Source organism: Gigantopelta aegis, chromosome 4 (genome assembly GCF_016097555.1).
Source record: "Gigantopelta aegis isolate Gae_Host chromosome 4, Gae_host_genome, whole genome shotgun sequence".
NCBI lineage: Eukaryota > Metazoa > Mollusca > Gastropoda > Neomphalida > Peltospiridae > Gigantopelta > Gigantopelta aegis.
In genome coordinates, this window is record NC_054702.1 from 113,389,346 (window position 1) to 113,415,168 (window position 25,823).

At 34.1% G+C, this 25,823-nt stretch overlaps 2 protein-coding genes across 6 annotated transcripts in view; one reads left to right on the plus strand and one right to left on the minus strand.

Annotated features, from left to right (window-relative positions):
* Positions 1 to 23,176, minus strand: part of LOC121371832 (coiled-coil domain-containing protein 81-like) — a 40,251-nt gene extending 17,075 nt beyond the window's left edge. Inside the window, exons 1-7 of one of the 4 annotated variants that reach the window (XR_005957834.1) lie at positions 22,970 to 23,175; positions 21,741 to 21,802; positions 16,372 to 16,528; positions 12,416 to 12,672; positions 11,542 to 11,618; positions 10,437 to 10,451; positions 3,382 to 3,743 (exon numbers count right to left, since the gene is read on the minus strand). Coding sequence is in view for 2 of the 4 variants with exons in the window: in XM_041498011.1 (XP_041353945.1) it covers positions 3,382 to 3,743; positions 10,437 to 10,451; positions 11,542 to 11,618; positions 12,416 to 12,672; positions 16,372 to 16,528; positions 21,741 to 21,802; positions 22,970 to 23,051 (1,012 nt within the window). In the remaining 2 variants the exon portion in view is untranslated. Of the gene's footprint in view, positions 1 to 3,381; positions 3,744 to 10,436; positions 10,452 to 11,541; positions 11,619 to 12,415; positions 12,673 to 16,371; positions 16,529 to 21,740; positions 21,803 to 22,969 lie in introns of all 4 variants that reach the window. The other 3 variants (XR_005957833.1, XM_041498011.1, XM_041498013.1) reach the window with 3 other exon arrangements.
* A 313-nt stretch (positions 23,177 to 23,489) lies between these two features.
* The window catches only part of LOC121371833 (probable C-mannosyltransferase DPY19L3), a 42,566-nt gene continuing 40,232 nt past the window's right edge, over positions 23,490 to 25,823 (plus strand). The window contains exon 1 of one of the 2 annotated variants that reach the window (XM_041498014.1): positions 23,490 to 23,537. The gene's annotated coding sequence lies outside the window, so the exon portion shown is untranslated. Of the gene's footprint in view, positions 23,538 to 24,459; positions 24,722 to 25,823 lie in introns of those variants that run through there. The other variant, XM_041498015.1, reaches the window with a different exon arrangement.

Genomic DNA, 25,823 nt, shown 5'->3' on the forward strand with positions numbered 1-25,823 from the left:
CCCAATGCATTTCCTTCTTTATTTGACCTGTACATAACGGTCACCTGTCCTTAACGGTCAGCGGTCACTATTTTCCACCCAAAATCACAGGTTGAACTTGCTATAACGGTCACAAGATGATCGTCGTAAAGACGTTTTTTGCTTTATGTTTTGATGCTGGTTATGTCTTTACTTTTTCAGTCATCTTAAAAATTATAAATTAAATGTGTTTATATGGCCATGTCATGTAAAAGCTTTGGGTTTATTTTCTGTCAAAGTAAAGTTCCATTGTAATTCTCTGATCGTAATTGAAAAACAAACAGACACTCAGTAACTTCCGTTACTGGTGGGGTAATTCGATTGGTTCTCAGCATCCTCACTGAATAGTAGACGACTTCCCATTGGCTGTACATAATGTAATCTGTATGTATGGTCACTCTATTGAGTCTTGAGAAACTAAACAAATGAGGTGTTTCATTGTGTCTAGCCAGTCATGATTGTTAAATAAACATGAATTGTTGAAGGCGGCGGTCATTGCAGATGTCCCGTGTTCGGATTATTTAAGCGACTCCTGATCTTATTCAGCTGTAATCAACGGTCATACTCCACTGAAGGATTAGCGGTGACATGAAACAAACAAATGAGTCAAACATGTCACATGGGTAATAACCTTCAATTACACAAAATATCTTCTGCAAGTCAATGTTAGCGTTTGTGAAATATATCAACGAATACGTTTGCATGTAAAATGCCACCGAAAAATCGTACTTTAACGTTAGAACAGAGAATCGACGTTATTAACAAATCTGAGAAAGGCACTTTAAGTGCGCGAAAGATCGCCGATCATTTTGGTGTAGGACGTTTTCAGATTAAGTCTATTTTAAAAAGAAAAGCTGATGTTCTGGCCGATTTTGACAATAATGTTTCAGCTGAAAGAAAAAGGCAGAAGAAAGCAACAGGCAATGATGACATAAACAAGCTAGTGTGGGAATGGTTTAAAAATGCGATATCTTTTTTTATGACAGTTGTGATATTCTTTAATATATGGGTTCTAATTTTGAACTTGTATATAAGGGTCACCTCTCTACAACGGCCACTTTTGTTAGGTCCCTTGGGTGGCCGTTATATACAGTATATATATACTGTATATGGTTTGAAAACTCAGAAAAGAAAACATTAAGAATTATAAATACTGTAGCTCACAATTTGACAAAATACTATATGTATCTACATAAAAACTTGTTGCTAATATGGGCTAAACGATTATTCTACATCTACATGTAAAATGAAGTCTGAATATTTCTGATTTTTTTTTTTGGGGGGGGGGGGGGGGGGCTGGAGGGGGATATTTTTGTGTGATTTGTGTTTTAAGCGGGGGTTTACTATATAATATGAAATAAAATATTGGATGCTTCACAAATGAATAAATTACTTAAATCCACTTTATGTTCAAAAATACTGTCCTGGGCACACACCTCAGCTATCTGACCAGGAGTTAATGGACAGTTGTCAATATTAGCGAGAGTGAAGTTGTCAAAGTGGTCCTATGCCTCACAATTTTGCTATGAGAACTGACTTGGTATTAGTGTTAGTACAGGGATGTAAACTCATTACCTACCAGTCTTAAAACTGATGCATAATCACTATACCATAGAGGCCAGCTGGCTAATGTCGGCCTTTAATGACATTCTTATACCAGCTGGCATTACAGAAATTTTTGTACTTCTTCTTAGGTACATAAATATATTAATAAAGACATGTCTACAGAGTGAATATACTTATTCAGTTAATAACAATACTTTATTTTAAAAATTAAACCACAGTAGTAGTAGTTACATTTTTAATGGTGAATCAATCATAAACAAATCTAATCAACATGATCACACAAATATTTTTATATCTTTACAGACCTGTACCTTGGTTATTCATTTTTTTCAACATGATTCTAAAAACTGACTAAGACTGAAAATGATATAAACGGCCTCTTTAATCACACTGGACAGAAAGTCTTGAAGCGTGATGACAGCTAATTATGTATCATCCCATTAACTACTACATAGCAGGTGACAGATGTTTTTGCTGCAGATAATAGATTATTGATGTACCTAAGCAGTCAGCAGTTCTCAGACAAACAACTGCAGTCATGAACACAGTATGTCCATTAACGATGTCAGTTCAACAAACTAAACACCACCGGGGTATAGTAGACATACAAGTGATGAGCAAGCAATGAGTGAGTTCAAGGGTAAAGGCAATTGCATCCGATCCCACAAAAACATTGTCATTACAAAATACATTTGGCAACATTTTTTTTAAACATTATTTTGTCAGACATTTTAAAATTTATGTGTATACCTTACTTTATGAAAAAAAAAATTTTGATTATGCAATGAGTAAATTCAGGGCATTTTTGCTCCATCTCCAAAATAAACTGTCTTTGCAAAATGCACTTGGTAAACAAAATTAACATCCTTTTGTCACACATTAAGATTTTTAAAAAATGAACAATTTTTTTAATATATATCTACCTCAATTTTTGTTTGTCTTTTTAAAAAAGTAGGTGGCAGCCACACCCTTGAATTAGATTAGTACTCGACATAGTGTTAACATCTTTCAAATTACTCCCTGCTACACAAATATTGCATGTACTGGTACATTTAAAGAACATAAATAATGATAGCATCTTTTACACAATGCATCTTCTGAGATTTTGTTTAGTCTCTTTAACACCGTCATGGCAGGCCATTGGTCTACAGGCTGGTAGGTACTGGGTTCGGATCCCAGTCGAGGCATGGAATTTTTAATCCAGATACCGACTCCAAACCCTGAGTGAGTGCCCCGCAAGGCTCAATGGGTAGGTGTAAACCACTTGCACCAACCAGTGATCCATAACTGGTTCAACAAAGGCCATGGTTTGTGCTATCCTGCCTGTGGGAAGCGCAAATAAAAGATCCCTTGCTGCCTGTCGTAAAAAAGAGTAGCCTATGTGGCGACAGCGGGTTTCCTCTAAAAACATATGTGTGGTCCTTAACCATATGTCTGACGCCATATAACCGTAAATAAAATGTGTTGAGTGCATTGTTAAATAAAACACTTCTTTCTTTCTTTCTTTCTTAGTCTCTTTAACATGTCTGTAGTAATTTTACTTCACACACTCTGCACTGACTTCTAAAGATATCATCTGACATAATATTTTCATTAAAAAACACACATGGTAAAAAGATGTAAATCTTAACTCAGATTTTTGTTGCCTTAAAACTGGAATAAAAAATAATACAGTTTTAATTTTGTTTTGACCAAATATGGCAAGATGGTTTATAAAATTATAAATTTAAAGAAACTGATTACTTATATAACCAATTTGAATACCTTACTGTGTGTGCTAGATTTGCCCATACCAACCTTCGAGATGTGAAAACTGTGGTTCGGGTATGTATTCATGCAGGTTATGCATGGGCTCCCCCTCTTTCAGTATGTTTTCGAGGGCGGTAGCCGTCATTATGTCTCCCACCTCAGGTCCCTCCATCCCCTCCTCCATTTCCTGTGACATGGGCTCGTCACACGCAGGCACGTAGTGACCCTCACTGGAGTCCTCACACACCGGAACACGCTCGGACCGACACGCGTACTTCTCAGCTAGGGCTTCAGCCAGCTGGCGGGCGCTCATGTCCCCGGGGTCTTTTCCCTGGTCCAGGGGGTTGACACCCTCCTCGCACACAGGGCTAAGGCACTTGACTTGTTCACTTTGATTGTGGGAGGTAATCCTGAAACAAGACACTCAGATATCTATGATCAATTTTCCTTTACAAAACTATAATATCTAGTCCTTCTCACAGGGAATGCCTTTTTTTATACTATGGTATTTACTACAAGTTATTTCTGAGCTGACTGTTTTCTAAATTGCACACAAAAATAGAGGGGTTTTTAATTTCCAAAACACTTTTACTTTTTTCTTACGTCAAACCAAAATTAAATTATTTACAAAAAACATTTTTGTAGGAGGATGTGGCAGATTATAGTAATCAATATATATACAGTGAAACCCCACCTAACGACCACCCTGGTATTAAGACTACTTTTTTAAAGACTGGAATTATTCGTCATTATTTTATATCTTATCTTAATGTTTTTAACATGCTCCTATACCACTAAGGTTTCGAGCATGACCATCCCGGGCTCGGTAACTGGATGCCAGTGACCCAGTCCGGGGCGGTAAATTACTTAGGCCAATTTTGATTTTACACCAATCAGGGAATGGGATTTTACAATTTAATTTTTATTGCGTCCTTTCTAAACAATTTAAATCATAACTATAATTTATTTTTAAAATCTATTTAATTATATTCAATTCTGATGCATTTTTAGAACGGGTATTCCAAAATTAAATTATTATACTATTACAAGCTCATTATTAACCCTTACAATTCAGTTGGGTTGGTTTCTAGGAAGTTGGGCCTAGTCCACAGGAAGTTTGCTTAGTAGCGGGGAAGAGTTTTTATAAGAGACATCAATTATATTGGGAACTTCAGTGTGATCGAAACTGGGGGATGGCCACCCGGGGGTGATGGGCAGTCCCCCAGACAAACCTAACACCCCCTACGGCCGAAACTGCCTACGCCTATGGCCTAACCTATTTCTGGTGGCATGCCCCCCACCCCCCACCCCCCCCCACAACCCACCCCCAGCCAACCCAACCGTCGTGCCTTCCATTCTCGGTGCTCCACAAATGGTTGTGCGGATGGGTCACTAGGAGAGTGACCCACTCCGCTAGAATAACAGGTAGAGGAAAGATTGCGTCTGGCTAGCCTGGCAGAGCGAAACGAATTCGGATGATCCTGAAGTCCAGAGGCACCTCTCCGTAGTCCACGGGAATCTGAAGGTTACATCATTCACCAGACACTGTGACCCTTTAATTTAGAAGCCTAGAGGATGGATACATGGTATAGTACCAGGTTCCATCAACTAGGATAGGAGCAGCATCCCGCCCTATTAAGTTCCACTTTCTTTTTATTTCAATAAATTTAAAAACAAGTATAAAATAAATTAAAACGAATTAAAACGAATTAAAACGAGCACGCCAGTAACCTAACTCTAATTTTTAAAAAATAGAACCAAATTAAGAATTATAAAAAGATTTGTACAATATATTTGGTGGGCGAGAAGTGGGGGGGTGTTACTGCCAGATAACATTCCCCCTACCATCAGCCCGGAGTAAATATAACATTCACTCACACCATTCATACCACAAAGTACTATACAATTAAAAAATTATATTTTATTAAATATAATATATAAAATACACAAATTTATCGTTAAAAAACCGGTACAATATAAAAATTATTATTTTATAGCAAAAATTACCCCGGTATTAAGAGCACCCCACTATTTTGGATTATGACCAGTAAAGTCAGTTTCCATTGGTTGTTTTTAGTGAATTTCAACCCTGTCAAAGCAACCATATTATGATAGAAAATTTTCTGTATTTTTCGTTTACACAAGTGTTGAAAAGTCACACATCTAATGGTTTTCTTGTTCTTGATTGTTAACAAATGACAGGTAGTACAGTCAAAGAGTAATCATGTTAGTTTAATATGTGGAGCATAACAAAGATACCGGTACTTTTAGTTTCCGGAAAGCATTGTCACCTAGTCGATATTAATGAGCGACGTATCACGCTGATTGGTTGTCTTCGTACTGCAGTCAGACAAGTGACCCACACGCCTGCACACATTCCGATTACAGTGACATGCTAGTTAAACACATTTATATATATAAAAAAAACCTGACGATACAAATTATATAACTTATTAAGAACAGCAGCATTGCAATTGCTTTTAATGCTCAGTCCAGAACACTGATTACTCTGAAGTTGCCTAAGCATGTGTATATTATTGTTTAGTTAAAGATGAACATTCACCGTCATCGCAACGTGACAAGATGGACCTAATTGTTAATTGGAATATCGCTCCACCAAGGTGACCGACTAATCCAATAGGTAACAAAACAAGTGTTATTTAGAGAGATGACATTGACACAGTGAATTTGTGTATTTTGAACAAATTGTGTCAAAGCGCTGAAAACCAAACATGAATGTTGTAGTCGTACTATCACTATTTTGATATAATTTTAAATGCAACATCGTTACTAGAAATGTAAAATTCAACAATAGACAATAGACATGGGTTTTTTTTATATAATTCTACTAATATTCAGTATTAATTATCCACAGTTCAAAATATTCAGGGAAATATAATCAGTATAACACGTGTGTGTTAATGATTTCACGTGCGCAACGAATGACGTCATTTTGTGAAGCAACATCATAATTTAATGCAGCTTTCCCAGTCTTAGATATGTATAAATGCTTAACAAAATGATGTGATTTCAGAAAATGACATTGTTTCTTCGTCTCTTTTTAGTTACGTTTGAAATGTTTTTACGCTGTCCTAACATGTTATTCATAAAAATATAATATTTTGGATAATGTGGATACTAAAAATATTATTAGACTCGCGTGTGAATCGTCCTGATTTTAAAAAACTTGTGTCAGGATTCATGTATAACCCTCATTCTAACTCGGGTAATACAAACATTTTGACACTCATTTCATAAAATCATTATGGCACACAAGCTTGTATAATAATCTCTATTTATAAATTCATACTGACATTAGTTCTTAATTCTATTTTAAAGCTCACTGTAAATAATTCAAATAAATGATATTTGCAATCTATTTCTTATGTTATAATTGTATGTAATTTGGAATCAACGTAAAATGATAGTAACCCACTAATAAGACCACCCCACTAATAAGACCATATTTGTTAAGTCCCATGGGTGGTCTTAATAGTGAGGTTTCACTGTACACGCATCACTCGCATAATGATAATTCTTAAATTCAGGTGTTGGCATGTACTTTCATAACTGCTGTTCATAAATTACAGTATGATCATCTAATGGACTTGAATTCTAAATATATTTTTAAGAAATTCCTAATTCTTTATGTGTACATACATGGCTATAAAATTAATTAATCAATGTACGATATTGTTTTCATTTTATTGGAATTTGAAGGCCTATTGGTAAGATATTGAGTTCCGGAAATGTAAATAATGATTAATATTAATAATGCATGGCTGCTGGGTAATTAGGAAGAATGGAGGAGTGGTCCCAAAGATGACTTTTTTTTAAATCACAGATGCTCTCGGTGCATTCTGGAACATTGTAAACATTTGTCTGAGGTTTTTTTTATTATTTTAAAACTGGTAAGGTCTCACTACACAAATCACTTCCGGGTGAGAGTTCATTCATCATGGTCCACTATAGTTCCTAATTGTGACACATGTTATGGTTCACATATTCACTTCTAGGAAATGGTGAAGAATTAAAACAATATGTATGTTTAATGGTAAGCCTTCTGGCTGTATTTTGCCCATGTTATTTTGTAATATTGTGCATCGACCTTTTGGGACATGGGTATATAGCGCAAGTGACAGCCGGAGTGAATCGGTTAATGAACCACCTGTTCGGACCGGTACTACAGCCAGATGCAGTCATATAGAAAAAAACTGAGACGGAAATGTTCTCAATTTTGGAGTGAAAATAAATACTTATATAATGTATGTTCGCAATGGTGTATGTTGTTTGTGCCAACGAGAACCCGTTCTATGGGCAATCTTCGCTTGAAGTGGGGCAGTTTAACATGGGTTTCAATGGCAGATGACATCTGTGTAGTGAGACCTAAGTCACAAGTGAGGTGGGGGCAGGGGACGGGGCACTGTTCTAATTAAACATGAATACATATTCATTATAAAGAACTTCTCTAACCAAACTGTTTCCTTTCTAATAAATATAATTTAACTGGGTTTAAAAATACAGATTCCACAATTTGATTTTGGATATTATATTTTGAGGAAAAGTTCAACAAAAGAAACAAAAGAGATTAAAATGTTTTACCAGGAGACTGCTTAGATATTTCAAACCAATTTTTTTTCTGATTTTAAATTTCTGTCTGTTTGCATGGGTTTTGGGCGAAAAGCTTTAAACTTTAAACTACAGTGAAACTCTGCTATTGCAACCATCAGCGAGATTTATTAAAATTGGTCTTAACAGTGGGGTAGTCCTAATACCGAATTACCAACATTCAAAATAATGATTGTTTGGTAAATACTGATTGTGAATTTTATGTCCTCCCTCCTTTTTGGTTGCTGTCAGTAATATGTAAACTGATAAAACCGATAACTGTGATTAACATTTACATTGAAATGCAAGAATAATCAAGTGTCAAACCTGCTTCAGTTATTTGTGAGCTTGGACCCAGTCTTTTTCTTAATTATTACACTATAGGGATTAACAACTGTCTAGACAAATGACACCCTCCAGAAGGTTTAGGACCTCCACTTTCCCACAGGTAATAAAAACACATGAATTCTGTCTCACTTGACAGATTGCAGCTAATCGTTGCATTTTCTGTCAGTTTCTGTGAACAATAAAGGACTAGGATGGTACTCATATGGCATTTGCTTTCATAAAACAAACTCTTGTGTAATTGTTACCTTTCAACATTTGCGAAATACCTTCCAGAAATTAATTATGACCTCCTAGCTTGAAAGTAATACCTTCGTCTTTCGAACTAAATAAATATTACATTATTTAATTGCTAGTTTGACAACACATATAAGCAATTAACACCATAGCATGTACAACTATGCAAAATTTTACCACATTATTTATTGTTTGTCGCTTTTGTGATGTGACAAGTAAATGCTGTGGTCGCATTTGTGGGGTCCAAATACACTAAAAACAACCATTGGGTCTGACTTTACTTGTCATAATCCGTAATAGTGGGGTGGTCTTAATACCAGGGTAGTTTTACTATAAAATAATAATGAAATATTCCGGTCTTTAAAATACTGGTCTTTATAATGAGATGGTCTTAGAACTGGGGTGGTTGTTAGGTGGGGTTTTACTGTACATTACATTAGCATCAAAAACATTATAGGCATCCGCATTAATAGCAGTTTTACCTACACCAGTGATAACCTGTCATAAGACCTAAAAAAACCCACCAATGTTGTTTCAGGTTTAGTCCTTGAAAAAAATTAGCTTAGGTAGGGTAGGAACCTTTTTCTTTTCTTTTTTTTAAACTGAATCAGACCAAGATACCGTAATCAGCTATGGTGTTCAGAATCTAGTTAGCTAATTGCAAAAAATTGGAAATTATGCTTTAAAAAACCAAACTACTTTTTCTCTTTTTTTTTGCTTCAAAACATTTCAGAGTCACTATATAATATATAAATTAGGGTAGGTCGGCTAACCGGAAACACTTTTTTTTTTTAGTCCTAAGCAGTTATGTTTTCCCATCACACTCATTTCTACCTTATATTATTTATAACCCTGCCAGCAGTCATTTAAAAAGAAACTCTATTATTATTTATTAAGTACTTGCAGTAACTTTGCACAAAATGATAATCATGATAATTATGATAAAAAAAATTAACTTATGAAACATGAGCAATTCACACATATACTTGTATATATTGTACAGGCAATTTTCATTACTGAATTAAAATACATCAACTTGCCTCTGAGAAAGTTCAGTTTGATATTTTTAGCTACTGTAACTTAAATTTAGCCACAAATTATACAAATAAAGAGCAAAGTATTTACTGTAAAGAAAACACATGTGAAACATTTTCTGCAAGATGAAATAATGAATGTTGTACACGAAGAAAATATACAAGAATTTTCAAATGTATGGCAAAGACACACTAAAGCAATTGACAAACTTTTTTTTTTTTCAAACTACACATGCACGCACATATAAACAAACATATAAATACACAAAAGCAATATCAAAAATATAATAAGAAAAGAAAATACTACAATTCTAGCTAGTTGCACAAAAACAAGCTTCAAGAATAACAAGAACATAATTTTAAAAGAAGAAAACAAACTGTACATCCTTGAAGAGTACGGTAATTAATTTTGGGGGAAATTTAGCATTTTTACCTTATGTAAATGTGGATAAAACAGGTGATTATTATGTAAGCTTCAAATGACCTAAATGTAGTTAACATTTATGTGCTACCCTGAGGTGAGCTGGACAGCTAGTAAAGAGGTTACAATAGTATTTGAAGAGAGGCTGAAAGTTACTACAAGTGACTATACTCATCTAAGGACCATGCATGCTTACAAAGCCCTGAAAACTAAATATCTAAAATGTCACAAAGTACTTATTTACTTAGCTACTTACATATTTACTTTATTGTCACTTACATACTTACTTGCATATTCATTTTATACTACTGTATATAATGATGTAACTACTTGCATTCTAAACATGTATATATATGTATATATATGTATATATATATATATATATATATATATATCAGTGAGCCCTCAGACAAGTAAATTACTAGCACTATTAACTGGCTGATAAGAAATACATGTACCTTGCTCCCCTAGGGCTGAAAAAGAAAACATTTACTGTCAACTAACTCAATCAAAATATACAGAATAATGATACCAAAGGCCTTTTTGAGAAAAAAAAACCCAGTTAAACATGTTTAGGGTAAAATAAGTGAATTAATCCCGCCCCAATATAGATTGATTTTCAATACTTGAATCAATGTGTACAAAATTATATGTAAGTATACTGTGGGTGATTGTAAATTACTCATTTTATTCTGTGGATGGCAGACATTACAAAATATTGTCACCACCAGCCCTACAAATGTGTGTGTGTGGTGGGGGGGGGGGGTCAACCTTCTGGATCCCCCCACCCCAGTACTAATTGCATAAAAGTATGATCGTGGAATAGTCAACTGGTTGCTTTTGAATTCCAAGTTCTAACTAAAAAGAGTGCAGATGTTTAGTATGATAATTTTGGCATGGGACATGTTAACATGCTGGAACTTGGCATACAGACAATTTTCACTCAACAACCACAAGCAGATCACACAAACAGTTGTACTATCTCCATCATATCTAGAAACAATGTTTCAAACAAGTTCAGAAATTCACTCCTTAAATCTGAGGTCAACTCAGCATAATCATCTTTATGAATTAAAACCAAGAACAGAATTTTATCGCCAGTTTTTCATGCAGGGGAGCTAAACTGTGGAACACAATACCTTCAAAGATAAAATATTCTCAATCCCTCGCCTCATTCAAATCCAGTTATTTTAAGCACTATTCAAATAATAATCAATTTTAAGATATACCTTCGTTGTTGATTTTGATGTGTTTGTTAAAATAACTATGATGTATTGAGTTATCACTGACAAATTGATTTAAATATTATTTAAATATTTATAATATGTGCTATTGTTTCTCATGCTATATATATTACATGTATGTTGATGTTGTTTCTTTGAATGTATGTATGTATAATATCATGTATAGATTAGAGAGGGCCTCATGGGAGACCAGTCACCTTGTACTGAATGTGTTTACCCTCTGAAAACAAAGAATTATTATTATTATTATTATTATTATTACTAAACAAGTCGTATTCACCTGTGACTGATAAACTCCTACAACAAATAAACTACTTACTTGGGGAGGACCAGCGTGCTGCTTCCACAGCGGGAGATTGTCCGGTCAGACATGACGGAATCCACAGTTCCCGGACGCTGAAAAACAAATTAGTTTTACTTACCACAGCAGCAAGAAGATAACTACTTTACAGTAAATCACAGGAAAGTTGGTTTAGTCTTCGTAAATGAATCAGGGTTGTAACTACTTTAGTGAAAATCACAGGACACATGTTTTACGGCATTGGTAAATGACACGGGGTTGTACTCAGATGAAATAACTACTTTATAGGAAATCACAGGACACACGTTTTACGGCATTGGTAAATGACATGGGGCCGTACCCACACTGAAATAACTACTTTAATACAGGAAGTGATAAGATACTTAAATTGAAATAACTACTGTACAGGAAATCATAGGACACTTGTTTTACATTTTTAATATACTCATTTATTTGGGTATAAATGTTATTAATTGTTTTAATTTTTAATGTCCATTGATTTGGGGGGAATTGCATGTTTTTGGTAGGAAATAGTTTCATGCAGACTTTCTCATAATGAATAAAATCTGAAAACTGAACATACAAGTAAAGATTTAAAGATTTAAAAATAGTATTGGGTTAATATTAGGGTGTCTTTTTTTTTCATATTCTGCTTCTTTTTTTTCAAAATTAAAAAAAAAAATCAAATCTCCTTGCAATTGAAAACTTGCTATCTTCTGTACCATACATACATAAGATTTTATTTATCACATTAAGAAAAGTCGCATAATTTAAAATATTACTTAACTACTGGCATTACTGGCACAGTGGATGTATGATAATGTAATTTTACATGTATACATTATTATTCTGAAAACACATCTATACACCATTATATAAACTATCAACTTACATTCTGTAAGGAGTCCATTAGCCGCCCAGACCCATCCAGCTCATTGATGAATTCTTTGAAGAATTTCATTTTCACCTTCATCTCACGAATGGACAATCTCCCAACACCAGGAAACAACAATTCTACATTTCTCCTAGCACCAAGAGCTCGTGTGATGGCATTCAGTATTTCCCTCACGCAGCCCTCGACCGTGTCCCGATCAAACGGGCTTTCAAACGACACTGCTGCATAGTTGAGTGGTACCACCGGAATTTGTCCTATAAATTACAACATTACACTTAATATTGTGAAATGCAGAAAAAAACATTAACAAATAAACAATTTACACTCCCTCTACAAATCCAATTAAAACAGATGATACAATATTGAAAACATAGCTTCATAAGATAACCATTATATTAGACGGCAAATAGCTGTAGTTTAAAGTATGCTGAGGTTTCATTGAACAAACATTCCTTTCCTTATCATCTAGATACTTACTACCCTAAATAAATAATCTGCTATCACTAAACACTCCTTTCATTTTGTTGTACATTTTGGGTTTTTTAGCTTTACTGGTGTATTTTTAATGTATTATTTTATAAAAGCAAAATGCCACTTAGAAAATATCAATTTCTTTTTTACGAAATGAATTAAAAATTTTTATAAACAATATTAAAATGTCAGAAAGACGATGGAACAGGTATATTAGAATATAAACAATAACGTAATAAACAAGGAAACAATGATTGTGTAAATAATATAAGTCAAAATTATTCTCAAAATTAATTTAAAAGGTTTGAAATACTTGCATTTTTTTATTGTCAATGTTCATTTATTTCCTATCTAAATTATTCCTGTCCTGAATCAGGCCCCTGATCTTATAGGAGGTTGGACTTGGGATGGGCGTGTTCGAAACCCTAGTGGTATATGAGCACGTAAAACTAGTTACCTACCTACCTATATCTAAATTATACAAAATGACAACATAATAGGCCTATATAGAATACATGTATCTAAAGAGACACGTAGTAATGCTAACTAGTAATAAAGAAATCAAAAGTTAAAAAAGTCATTAAAGTATATAATGAGACTTTATTCTTACTATAAACTATTGTAACAGCCATGTCTGACATTCATGTAGCAGTATTGTATGTTTGAATGCAACAAAAATGGAAATTAAAAATATCACAATGATAAAGTAAATACACATGTAGCACCTTTACAAAGCCATCAAGTTGATCAAATAAAGCATTTATGATTACCGAAACTGAATTGATAAATGTTACATGGTAGTAGCACATGACTAATCTATATTTTGTATGCGGTTATATGATCAATATTTTTCTGATTAATACCAAATACTCGATATTGCTTTTCTGGTGGTCTATTAAATAGCTGGTTATTTTCCATTATCCTTTTTAGGATTTTCAAAGGGTTTTTTTGCGATGATCAACACAACCTATTAATATTACAATGTCATGGTTTTTGTCAGAAAATAATTTGAGGGTGCGTAATAAAAACAAAACAGATCTACTAAGTGGTTATGGGTTTCGAGATTGGATACTTATTCCATGCACTTTGACCAATTTTAAACACCAATCTAAAAATTACAAAAATATATATATACTGAAGGCGAAAAGAAACTTTACCAGGACTCATGGAATAAGGGCTTACAGACCATATAGAGGACACTTACTGACACCACAACATCGTCGTTTGAGATTGACATGGGCTAGGACTGTACAACGTTGGCAGCGATGTGATTGGCTGCGGGTTCTTTTCACTGATGAAAGCCGGTTCTGTATGTTCAGAGTTGATGGAAGACAGCGTGTGTACCGCCATAGGGCAGAACGAGTGGCGGCTTCTTGCGTTCAGGAGGTCGTGCCATATGGTGGAGGGAATGTCATGGTGTGGGGAGGTATCTGTGCACAGGAAAGGACACCATTGGTCATCGTTCACGGAAACTTGACAGCTCAACGTTACAGGGATGACATTCTTCGTCCAACTGCAATACCATTTCTCCAACGGCAGCCTCATTGTGTCATTTTTCAGCAAGACAATGCCAGACCTCATACAGCCAGAATCGTACAGAACTTCCTTAGAGCCAACAACGTAAACATATTGCCATGGCCTGCACGCTCCCCAGATATGTCCCCCATAAAACACCTCTGGGATGTTTTGGATCGCCGTGTTCGACAACTACCACACCCTCCAGCCAACCAACAGGAACTGATCCAGGCCCTTCAAGAAGAATGGCAACGTGTCCCACGTGACCTCATCAGACGACTGATTTTTTCTATGCGTCGGAGAATTATTGCTTGTATTGGGGCAAGGGGTGGTCACACACGCTATTAATGTGACTTGTTATTGGACTTGAGTGATTGTCTGTATGCTTTGCATGTCGTCCATGAAGTTGAAAGCTCGATTTATGTACACCACCTCGTTTTGGGAAAATGTGACGTCATTATCAGATGCTGAATGACACTCATTTTTAGTTATGTTGATGTTGACATATTGATCTAGTCAATATATTTTACCTCATGCGACTATCTTTTGTTGTTTTTACATCAGAGTGATTTAAAACTATGGTAAAGTTTCTTTTGGCCTTCAGTATATTAATTTCCAAGATTTTAAGGATATGTAATTTAATTATTTAAAAAAAAAAAAACTAATAATGTTTAGGTATGCAATTTTCCCTCTGTACCCTCCTCTAGCAGAAACCCTAAATGTTTTGATGCAAATTGCTGAGATGTTTTGTTATTTTAAATGGAAAAAAACAAATTTTTAACAGATTTTCATCTCCCATAACTTTCCATGACCAAACTCAAAGTGTGAAAAACACCATTTGTAAATTCCATGATTATATGAATCATGAAGATGAAACATTGTATTTTGGTTGACAAGACACAATAAAGTATAAGTTTACTGAAATAATTCAAGTTCTACTGGTAAAAGACCACAGTTATTTGTGAATCTTCAGCTGAGATTTATGCATGCCAGTTTAAAGCATTCGCTTGATGTGCAATCGGTCTGGGATCGATCTCCGTCGGTGGACCCATTGGGCTATTTCTCACTTCAGCCAGTGCACCACGACTGGCATATCAAAGGCTGTGGTATGTGTTATCATGTCTGTTGGATGGTGCATATAAAAGATCCCTTGCTGCTAATCGAAAAGAATAGCCTATGAAGTGGCAAGAGCGGGTTTTCTCTCTCAATATCTGTGTGGTCCTTAACCAAATGTCCGACACCATATAACCATAAATAAAATGTGTTGAGTGCATTGTTAAATAAAACATTTCCTTTCTTCCTTTCTAAATGCCCACATGTAGTTTAAAAAGAAAGATACAAGTATTATTAATCTTAAGGAAATTACATATAGAGTTATAATACTAAGAGGACCCACTTTAGATACTTTAAGTTAAATGTGTTACTTCCATCATAATGTGGCCAAAATTATAAAATGTGTCCACAAACTGCATGATTTTGGGTGCATTTTTGACAATGTTTACACCCATACAAACCACATCCATGTAGGAGTTGGCAAATACGAGGCATATATTTATGGAAACTTTGCTCATCAAACCTTTTAAAAATTCTCATTTGAATAAAGGTTTAGTTATTAACATTTTCACAAAATCTGCTCGTTTGAAAATTACCCAAATTGATCGCACCTGACTTTTGTCACAAGGAAAACCCTGTACATGAATTCCAAGCCTCATTAAAGCTAAACCGTTTGCACTGCTGGTTAAAAACCAAATGTAATTTTTAAATAACTCGTTGGTTATCAATAAGTTTAATAATTTACTTCATATTAAATAATTACTCTTCAAACATTGATCTATGCAAAAAACCATTAACTATAATCGTGAGAAGGTACACCTATTAAATTAACAAGATGTCATGCCCAAGATTGTTTTTAACTGACATTAATAATTTTATAGTTTATAACCTTGTTGTTCACATTATTTTCTTACCTGGAGCATAGCGTTTTGAAGTATGTAAGGCATGGGTTTGTGCAAACTTCTCTGCAATGTTAAAAACTGGCCTCTGCATTAAAAGAAACTTTTTGTTGCCAATATCCAACTTTTGTTGTGAAAAGGTAAATGTACCTAATCCACCGATATTCACTCCCTGAAAATAAATTAAAATATTAGTAGTTAAATCTTAATACAAAATGATTGCATATAAATTCATAATGCTTAATAAGTCTTAACTTGTACAGCAGTTTAGAATTTTTTTTTTGAAGGTTTCAGGGTAAACATTTAGTGTTAACCCAAATCTAGAAATTAAAAAATATTTCAGAAGAAACTGAGGCACAATATAAGATCAAACTTGTGATGATGATGTAATCACAGGCGAATGGGCTCCTATTTTTGAAGGGGCGAGGCTGATTTTTACCCGAATTAAAAGAAAATGCCCAAATCTGGATAACAACATTTACAATTCATATTTGTATTACAGTCGAATCCACTGTATTGCATATCGGTTTATAGCATAAATTGGTTATTTGCATATTATTCTGCTGCACAAAACCTTTTAGTATTAAACCAATACAAATTATATTGCATAACTGAATAGCTTAATAAAGACAAATGTCAGTTAATTGCATATGAATTGAAAAAAAATTAGAACATTTTATCATAAAATATTACACAAATCTTTAATATTTTACCAAAAACAATTGTAATTGCACAGAGGACAAAGCTTAATATTCTCTGTTGGTTAAAAACTAATATGCACACAATATTGAAAGAAAACAAATCATGTAATCCTGGGACCATTATTGCATCATTTAAGTCTTGATGTCAAGATTTTAGATGTGATTTGTCCTTTTTTACAAAACCACTTAACCCTTTCGTGATGTGATGTGACGGCATGCAGCTAATTAAATGACAACATGGACCGCTATTGCTATACCTACTATAGCTGCCCCATACTGTTGCGTAAACACCCCCAATAGTATAATGTACATACACCATGACGTAATTAGTTTATGTATGATGTATTTATAGAAGTACTTCTGTTATAAGTGAGGAATTTACCACAAAAAATAGCAATGAGGGTTCTTTCAATGTTGACAATTTCTCTGACCAAAGTGTTGGTAAATAGGCTATTGTACACGCAGTATCGTAACTCCGATGCCATGTATACCTTTAGTTGGATGACATTCTAGTGCACTTACATGTTAATGACTAGTACAAATGCCACAAGAAACCCAATGTCCCTATTCGAAAGCAGGGCAGTCTTTCAGATAGGCACATTGGGTTTCTTCTTGTAGAGTTTGTATTAGTCAACATCATGTAACATAAGTGAACTAAAACATGATCCAACTAATGATCTGTGGCATTAGATTTAGGAAATGGTGTAGTTTAGACATAGTAGGCCAACTTACCAACCACTTGGTCAGCGAAATTGACAGTTTCAACATAAAACAGATTAGGCCTAGAAATTGTCCCCACTATGAAATATACACAATGGAATTAATAATTACTTATTAACTCTTAATTTGTTTGCTTTACATGCTGTAGTTTAAGGAGAAAACTACAACTTTAGATACATTATTTCACTATCTTTATGCAGTGGCATACCTAGAGTATGGCACGCGCCCAGGGCACGTGCCACTTGAAAGGGGTCACCACTGAGCAGTTTCTATTAAAGTCAGATGTTACAGGGTTGAAAATTAACATAAAAACCATGGTCGCCAGCAGGGCCAGTTGAAGAAAACTCTTACTGGCCCTTCTCAAATTCAACTAGCCCTCCAAGTATGACACTGAAATTTAACTGAACAGCCAAACTCAAAACTAGAATGTTTTTTGTTGAATAATAACCATGTGCTCACCGTATATAGTCTGTTTGCGTCAAAAGAAAACTGATGAATTGGCGTTTAACTTTATAATGAAAAAAGTTGAAATTCATATAAAACATATTATTAATATTTAAACTATTACCAACTCAAATACAAAAAATTGAAAAAGAAATCAAACATAAATAAAAAAAGTTACTTTACAAAGTACAATTAAATTATACATATTAAATCTCATTTTTATACGGGGTGAAGGCAAAATGCTAGAACAGCCAAGGTATGCTGCTTGTCTCTTAAGTAAAAGATAATGCAGTACAAAGAGACTAAAGGTAGAACTGAGCATATTTTAGTAAACTAGTCTGGGAGTGGCAGTCTTCTTTGTGGCAATGCAAGAGGGATGAAATAAACTTTGTGGCGATGCAAGAGGGGTGACATCCCCAGTAAATGATTTCCTCGAGAGTGGCTTTTCTCCTATAGTCAAGGCACTAGATAGAGATCTATAGAATCATCCACTATTTTGACAAATGCCCATTCCACTGCTTTGTACAGAGATACGGCTCTGGTCATGTACTACGGTTTTGTCATTCGGATTACCTTGGATGTTCCATCAATTGCCTTAAAACCTGTATCAGAAAAAAAGAGTTAACATATGCAGTTTGATGGTAATTTGTAAATAGGTTTTGTTTTAATATACACTGAACCGTTACCCCCAATAAAATGTTATTTGAGATGGTATGTGTTTAAAACGTACGTAATAAATTAATATGTTTTTATATGAATGTTACCTTTATTCATTATTTTGGCGCTGTAAAGATATAGAACATGTTCTATGTCTTCTGCTGCCAGATCTATAATATTTTGTCACATTTGATTCAGTTTTCGTGTTTCATTTTCAACTGGTACCATATTCGCCAGACCCTAAAATCGACAGTCGCCCAACGGACTACCTTTATAAAATTCTTAGTCGCCCTTAGCCAATAAATGGGCGACTGCTAATTTTCAACCCTGATGTTATCTAAAAGATGGGTGTCAGATGTTTGGACAAGAGTGCAATTTCAGTGCTTGCCATAGGCGCTATTTTCCGTAGATACGCCATTGTTTTTATGAGCTATAAAGAATGAGCTATAACAACATAAATAAAGTAACATTGCTTCATGATGTCATATGGCTCAGTCCATGATGTCATTGGAGCACAGACACAAAAAGGTTCAAACAATACTCACAATGGAAATCAATTAGTTGACCAAACACCTACACAAATTTCTATGCAGCAGTGGATTATTCCGCTGTTATTTTATGTGCACATGCATTAGCTTAGCCTTTGAAAAAACTGAAAGATAGACTCGGCAGTGCTCTACAAAGCGAGTGAAATACTCGCCATGGCAACTAAAAACATTCCTTGGCATCTAAAAAATAAAATCACATTCGCCAGTTGGTGACTGTCAAATAATCTTACTTTAATCTGTAAACAAAACTGGACATCAGAAAACACTGTGGACCAGTAGCAATTTATCTTCTATAAAACATGTTTTCTATCAGTATTTTGTTTGAGACATGTCAATCGGACTATAAATAACCATTTTCCAGTGTTCAAGAGTAAACACGGTGATGTTAAGGGGGAGGTAATACTTCGTTATGATGTTATCTCCCTTAACTTAAAGTCGGTCCTGTCCCCTTTAGAGCCAGGTTTTATTTATGTATTAAAATGAGATTGTTGAGCCACTGTATGTCTTTACTTGTCTGTTTGAAATTCAAACATTAATTATTTTAAATGTCGACTTGTATGTGTGTTATGCTGCGCTCCAATCGTCCCTCCACGATAACGACTTCTCCAGTCGTGTATGTCGTTTTAATCACTTCGGAAGTCATGTTCACCAGTGGAGGATGAAAACTTGTTTCTAATTTCATGACTCAACTTTAGACAGCTTTAAAGACACGACTATTTACAAAACAGTATTTATGGATTTACAAGGCAGTATGTGACGAAAATAAATATTATTTAAACCAAAAGCAACGTAGCCGATTGGTAACTACTAGTAACACGTTGAAGCCTGGTAGATATTATCACAATGCCTTTATTTAACTTTTAACGAGTACTGCAATTTAAATGCATATCTTAGCAGTGCCATTTAAATAGTAATTCGCTTAAATTCGTTTAATACAATTATTGCGTACGGAATTTGATAATGATAGTTAACAGTCTTTCACTGTTTTAGTGGAATCGGATACAAACAGTAACTTGTAATTACTATTTAACAACTAGGAATCACCTCTTCACAAGTTCAATCGAATGCATTCCTAATAACAATTACGACATTAGCAGTGTGTCGTAAAATGGCAGATGAATTGATTTAATTACAAGTATATATTAGCTGGCAACTAAATATGCGTGGCTGGAGACTAAAATATTATACTTTACTGACCAGGGAAGAGTAAATTTGAACTTGCTTTGTAGAGCACTGCTTGGACAAGGCAATTATGTCCCAGAATACATTTACATAAAGATAATTAAATATTATTTTCTTATATTTGTACATATGAATGGCATGAAAAATTCAGATTTACGTGTTATCAACTAATAGTATCATAATTCAAGACACTTTTTTAATCATTTTAAAAGTTGATTGTACTAGAATTATTTTAAGAAATTCAGAAAAAACACATCATCATCATTTTTTTTTTTTACATGATATGTACCAAATTTTATTTATAATATCTCTTCAAAAAAAGTAGGGGAACCTGAAATATTAAAGGGACACGCCCTAGTTGTTAACCATTATGCCGTTGTTTTTCGCTATTAAACCCATTTTCTCATAAAAACGTGATCTAAGTGTTACAGTTTTGTAGATTAACCAAAATTAGAATTAATTTTCGTGGGCTGAAACTAGGGTGTGCAACTTTAATGTTAATATCAACTATTAGACGAACATACATTTTGACCACAGACATCCTAGTAAAGAACGTTGCAGGTCTGTTTATGAACACACCGAAACACATTCCATAGTTTGCACGTGCATCACGCAGTTGCCCCGGACACATGCATGTGATGTTATTCTCAATTTTGACAATTTCCAGGAAGGTTGATTAATCACAGTGGAACATTATTTCTGTCAATCTTTTTCATTCTGTTGATCGTACAGTTGTTATTGTTTTGTTTTTAGTCATTTTTATTGTTTGAATTTGCAATTTACTGATAAAAAAAACTCAACTTTCAAATTTCACTTCTGACTCCAATCGTCCTTAAAGATCTTTGGTGGTCATAAAACCTACTGTAATACTGAACTACCGGTTGTAATGTTTGTCCAATTAATTCACTATTATCATATAACCATTCCCCACAGCTAATATAGCTTGCAATTTTAGCAATTGTGACTTCTTATTAACGTTCCCCTACTTTTTTTTAAGAGTATGTATTAAACTGTATTCGGAATCTAGAGAAATGCTACATTACAATATTTTCATTATTTCAACCCTTTATAACAAAACAAAAATAAAAAATTATAAAGAAGAAAAGGTAAGTTATAATAAAAGTAAACAAACCTTCTGTTGGGTCATCTGCTTTGCAATAAACCCACAAACATTTTCCCAAATAGAAGCAACATCTGTAAATAAACAAGCATTTTGAGAGTACTGGTATTGGTAACGAATAGAATTGCTTTATTGGGTCCAACAATTTATTTTTTAATCTTCAAAGTTCAAGGGCCATAACTCTGTCAAAAATAGGTTAATCACTGCAAAAGTAAAACTTGAGCTGTAATTATACATGATAAGGATATACGCAAAATTTCATTATAAATATTTTTGTAAAAGTAAACAGTCAACTGTTGTTTTCTCAACTCCCTTGTCATGATACAGAACATTAGCAATTATTGATGAACAGAAAATACACGTATTTCCCGTATTTAAGCCCTGGTAGTTAAAGTATTTTTAATAATAATATTAATACTTTATTTAAAGATGGTAACTCAATTAAGGTTGATGACAGTCACTTTTTGGACCCTTGTTTTGGCTTCATACACAATAAATAAAACATACCCAACAGTAATTGTTTTATATGATATATTTGACAAAAGGTACTTTTTATTTGTTTCATTTTAATTAATATTTTGTCCAGAATTATGAAAATTAAAAAAATACCGACCTGTAAACAGTGTTGTCTGTTTGTTATAAAATTTGACAGGTGTCAAATGTGGGTGCTGTCGGATTTCTTTCTGTAGTATGTGTATTAGTGATTAATATGTGGATTTTTTTTTTATAAGTTAACTCGAAAATGATCAATGTAAAGGTATTTGATGTCAAAAATAGGATTGGTGTGGTATTAGTGCGGGAATCTTTGCCAATTTTTTGGTTGTCAGGAACTGCCAAAAAAAATACATAGGTTGGACTGTAATGAGAGCATATTTATGTCCAAATGCCCATCTAGCTCTCTTACAGTCAGAGTACTCGGGCTACCCTGTAGCCATCTCCACAAATTAAATTACTCTACATTATAAATTTTTGCTGACACATTTTGTAAAGTAAAAATGAATACTTTTCTATTTTAAAACAAATTAAATAATAAAAACAATTTAAACTGTTTTTAAAATTAAATTAGTCATTAATGATCATATATAAATGCATGATATGAATGGGTTTTATAAAAAAAAGTAATATTAAACATGAAAATTAACAATGCAAATATGAAATAATCTATAAGACCTTATGACATTGACTTGTGAAATTTAATTTGTCACAAAAATAATGTCATCGTCAGGCAAGTCAAAACCTACCATCCTCTGATAATGTGTCTCTTATGCTTGAATATTTTCCTTTTTTCGCATCAGAGAATAATCCTTGCAATGCCTCCGACATTGTTGAATCAAGATGTATTTCAAGTAGCTAAACCTATGGCATATTAAATTATTTATAAACACAAGGTCCCATTTTGGATATGCAGACAAGTTACTATCAACGTTGCTATGGGAGCATCCGGAGTGGTTCCTTTTCCGTTCTGTTAAAAACCACAAATACGCATGCGCAAATATCCCCCCACCCTGAGTTTCGGTAAATCAAGACTCAAAAAGAAAAGTAATTGAATGTAAATTAGATCCGATCCTCAATAAAGAATGAAACGTTCTTTGTTGATATGGTTGTTACATTTGTTAAAAATAAATATGGATTATACTAATCTATCGTTTCAGCCAATTAGTTCTGCTAGTTGTTGTTACTGTTATCACAGTTATTTTATAAAAATGATGCTCCCAACATATAATGTTGTCAAGATAGAGACTAGCCTCATCGTTGTGAAGGGAAATAACTACAACTTGTCTAACCGGTTTTTAACTTTTGACAACTTTTGTAAGTTGATGAAAAATATGTGTTAATGTTAGATTATATCAAAATTTATGTCAAAATGTTGTTTTTGTGAAGTGTATCTTTTTAGTTTTTAAATAAAAAGGAAACCTCCAGATGTTTTTAATTGACCAGACTGCACCAGTCTGATTAAAATTTGTGTCGTGGAGTAGGCTAAAGAGGTAGTTCATAAAAATAAACTCGAATGTGCATTTACATTCGAGTTTATTTTTATGAACTAGCTAAAGAGGTAAAGTCACAGTCACACATCACATTTTATCAACAATTGAACTGAAAAGTAAACACTTGTTGATCCAACAGACAATGTCTAACCTAAAAAACATTTTGATTAGTGAATTCTTTAATACCAAATACAAAGATCCAGAGACTGAAACTGCTAAACATGTAACAAGAATGGAGTGCACACCTATTTCAAGTATAGTCGGGCTTGCAGTTTCCGCGGGCTTAGCTATTTTTGGAATAAACATTTGGTGGCGCCATCTAGTGTTTATTGACATATGCAAATAGACAGGAAGTATGTTTTTAACAAATGCAAACAAATCAGTGTGAAATGTTCCGTTCTTTTGCAAGTTATAAAAACAAATATAAATCATGCACCATTTTCACAAACCTTGAAATAGTAATTGATCCCCCGTCTTGCAATTTTGAAAAATTATTTCCTTCCAATTCACACTCCGACTTCCCACGTGTCCCAGGCTGACGTCTGCTATTTGGACTTGTCAGCTGACCAGCCGAAATATTTTGTAATGACGTGTTACGCCTTGTATGGAGGTGCATAAAGGCCACATAATATTAACATGAAACTGTAATGTCACACATTGTTGGTTGACTGAATCACGTAGAGAATGAGCGAGATCGCCAAAATATTTGTCACTTTAAACATTTTTTTTTGTTTTTAATTATAAGCACAACTATAAATAATAAGTGGTACTGATAATAATATTTACAAAAATAAATAAATAAAATAAAATAAAAGTAAACAAAGCACTGAAAAGATGATAATTGGAAAGAACACAAAAACTTACCTTCATCACCCCAGCCTGGACCATCCACCTCATTGAAAACAATTCAATTTCCCATGAGGAAAGTGAAGGGTCTGATTTGGAGGAATCGAAATGCTGCATAATTTGTAAAGTTTTCTCTTCCGGCACACAGAGTGTGTAAATCTTGTGAGTGTCAAGTGGGTACAATGTGATAAAGGTGATCACTAGAAATGTTTTATATTCTCCAGTGATACCAAGATTGTAAGGGTGGACAGCATGTTTCTGTGCCTTTATTGCATGCATAATATACTCAGCACGTTTTTACAATGTTACTATTCTGTATATTGAAGTTTATGATTTGTTCCAGTTTAAAATATCTTGCATTCCAGGATTTGTTCAGATTATTTATACCGAGAATGTTTAAGTTATTGGTTTTAGGTACCTTTAACCATGATAATAGGATGGTTAAAAGGACAAATTCTGGGAATATTCACATTGCTTGATGTTCACGCTCAATAATACGGTAACATTTATTAACATTTTGTCCATAACAAGCTTCCATACTAAACAATCACAACACCCGCAGTAACTGAGAGTTCCTTCCCTTTGCATATGTACATCACCGCATCAAAACTGGTACATGTTTCTTACTGGAAATTAATGACTTGGGTGGGATTTTTTTATTTCACTATATGCATGAAAGCATGAATAACAAAACAGTAAAAAAAAATCGTTAGATTAGACAAATGTTTTTATTCAGAATCCCATTTTCCCATAAGCCACGCGGTAATAGGCATTCTATGCTATTTGTTAAGTTTTACGAAGTATCCTCGTTTAATCGAAAACCGTACGACTAAGAAGAAATGGCTGATGCGCATGCTTAATCATTTTAAAAGCATTATCGAAAACCGTAATATGACGTTATCAACGTAATGGCAACAACACAAAATCGGCTTTTCCCACGAAAACAGTCATGTGATAATCACGTGACCTGAAAGCGGCTATCCGGAAGTGATTACTCAATCGGCAGTGCTAGTAGACATGTTTGATTGTCTGGATTCCGTCATGCACCTGTTGCTGTTTAGGCATGCATTTTGCATTGCATTCAGTACGATTAAAGGGTACAAATTAACTGTAATAATACATTTCATTGTGCATAAAACTTATGGAAAGCCCCATTATATCGATATATGTATAGAGGGAACCTCACCCTAACCCTAAAACTAACCCTAACCCTAAAACTAACCCTGACCCTAAAACTAACCCTAACTCTTAAATTAACCCTAAC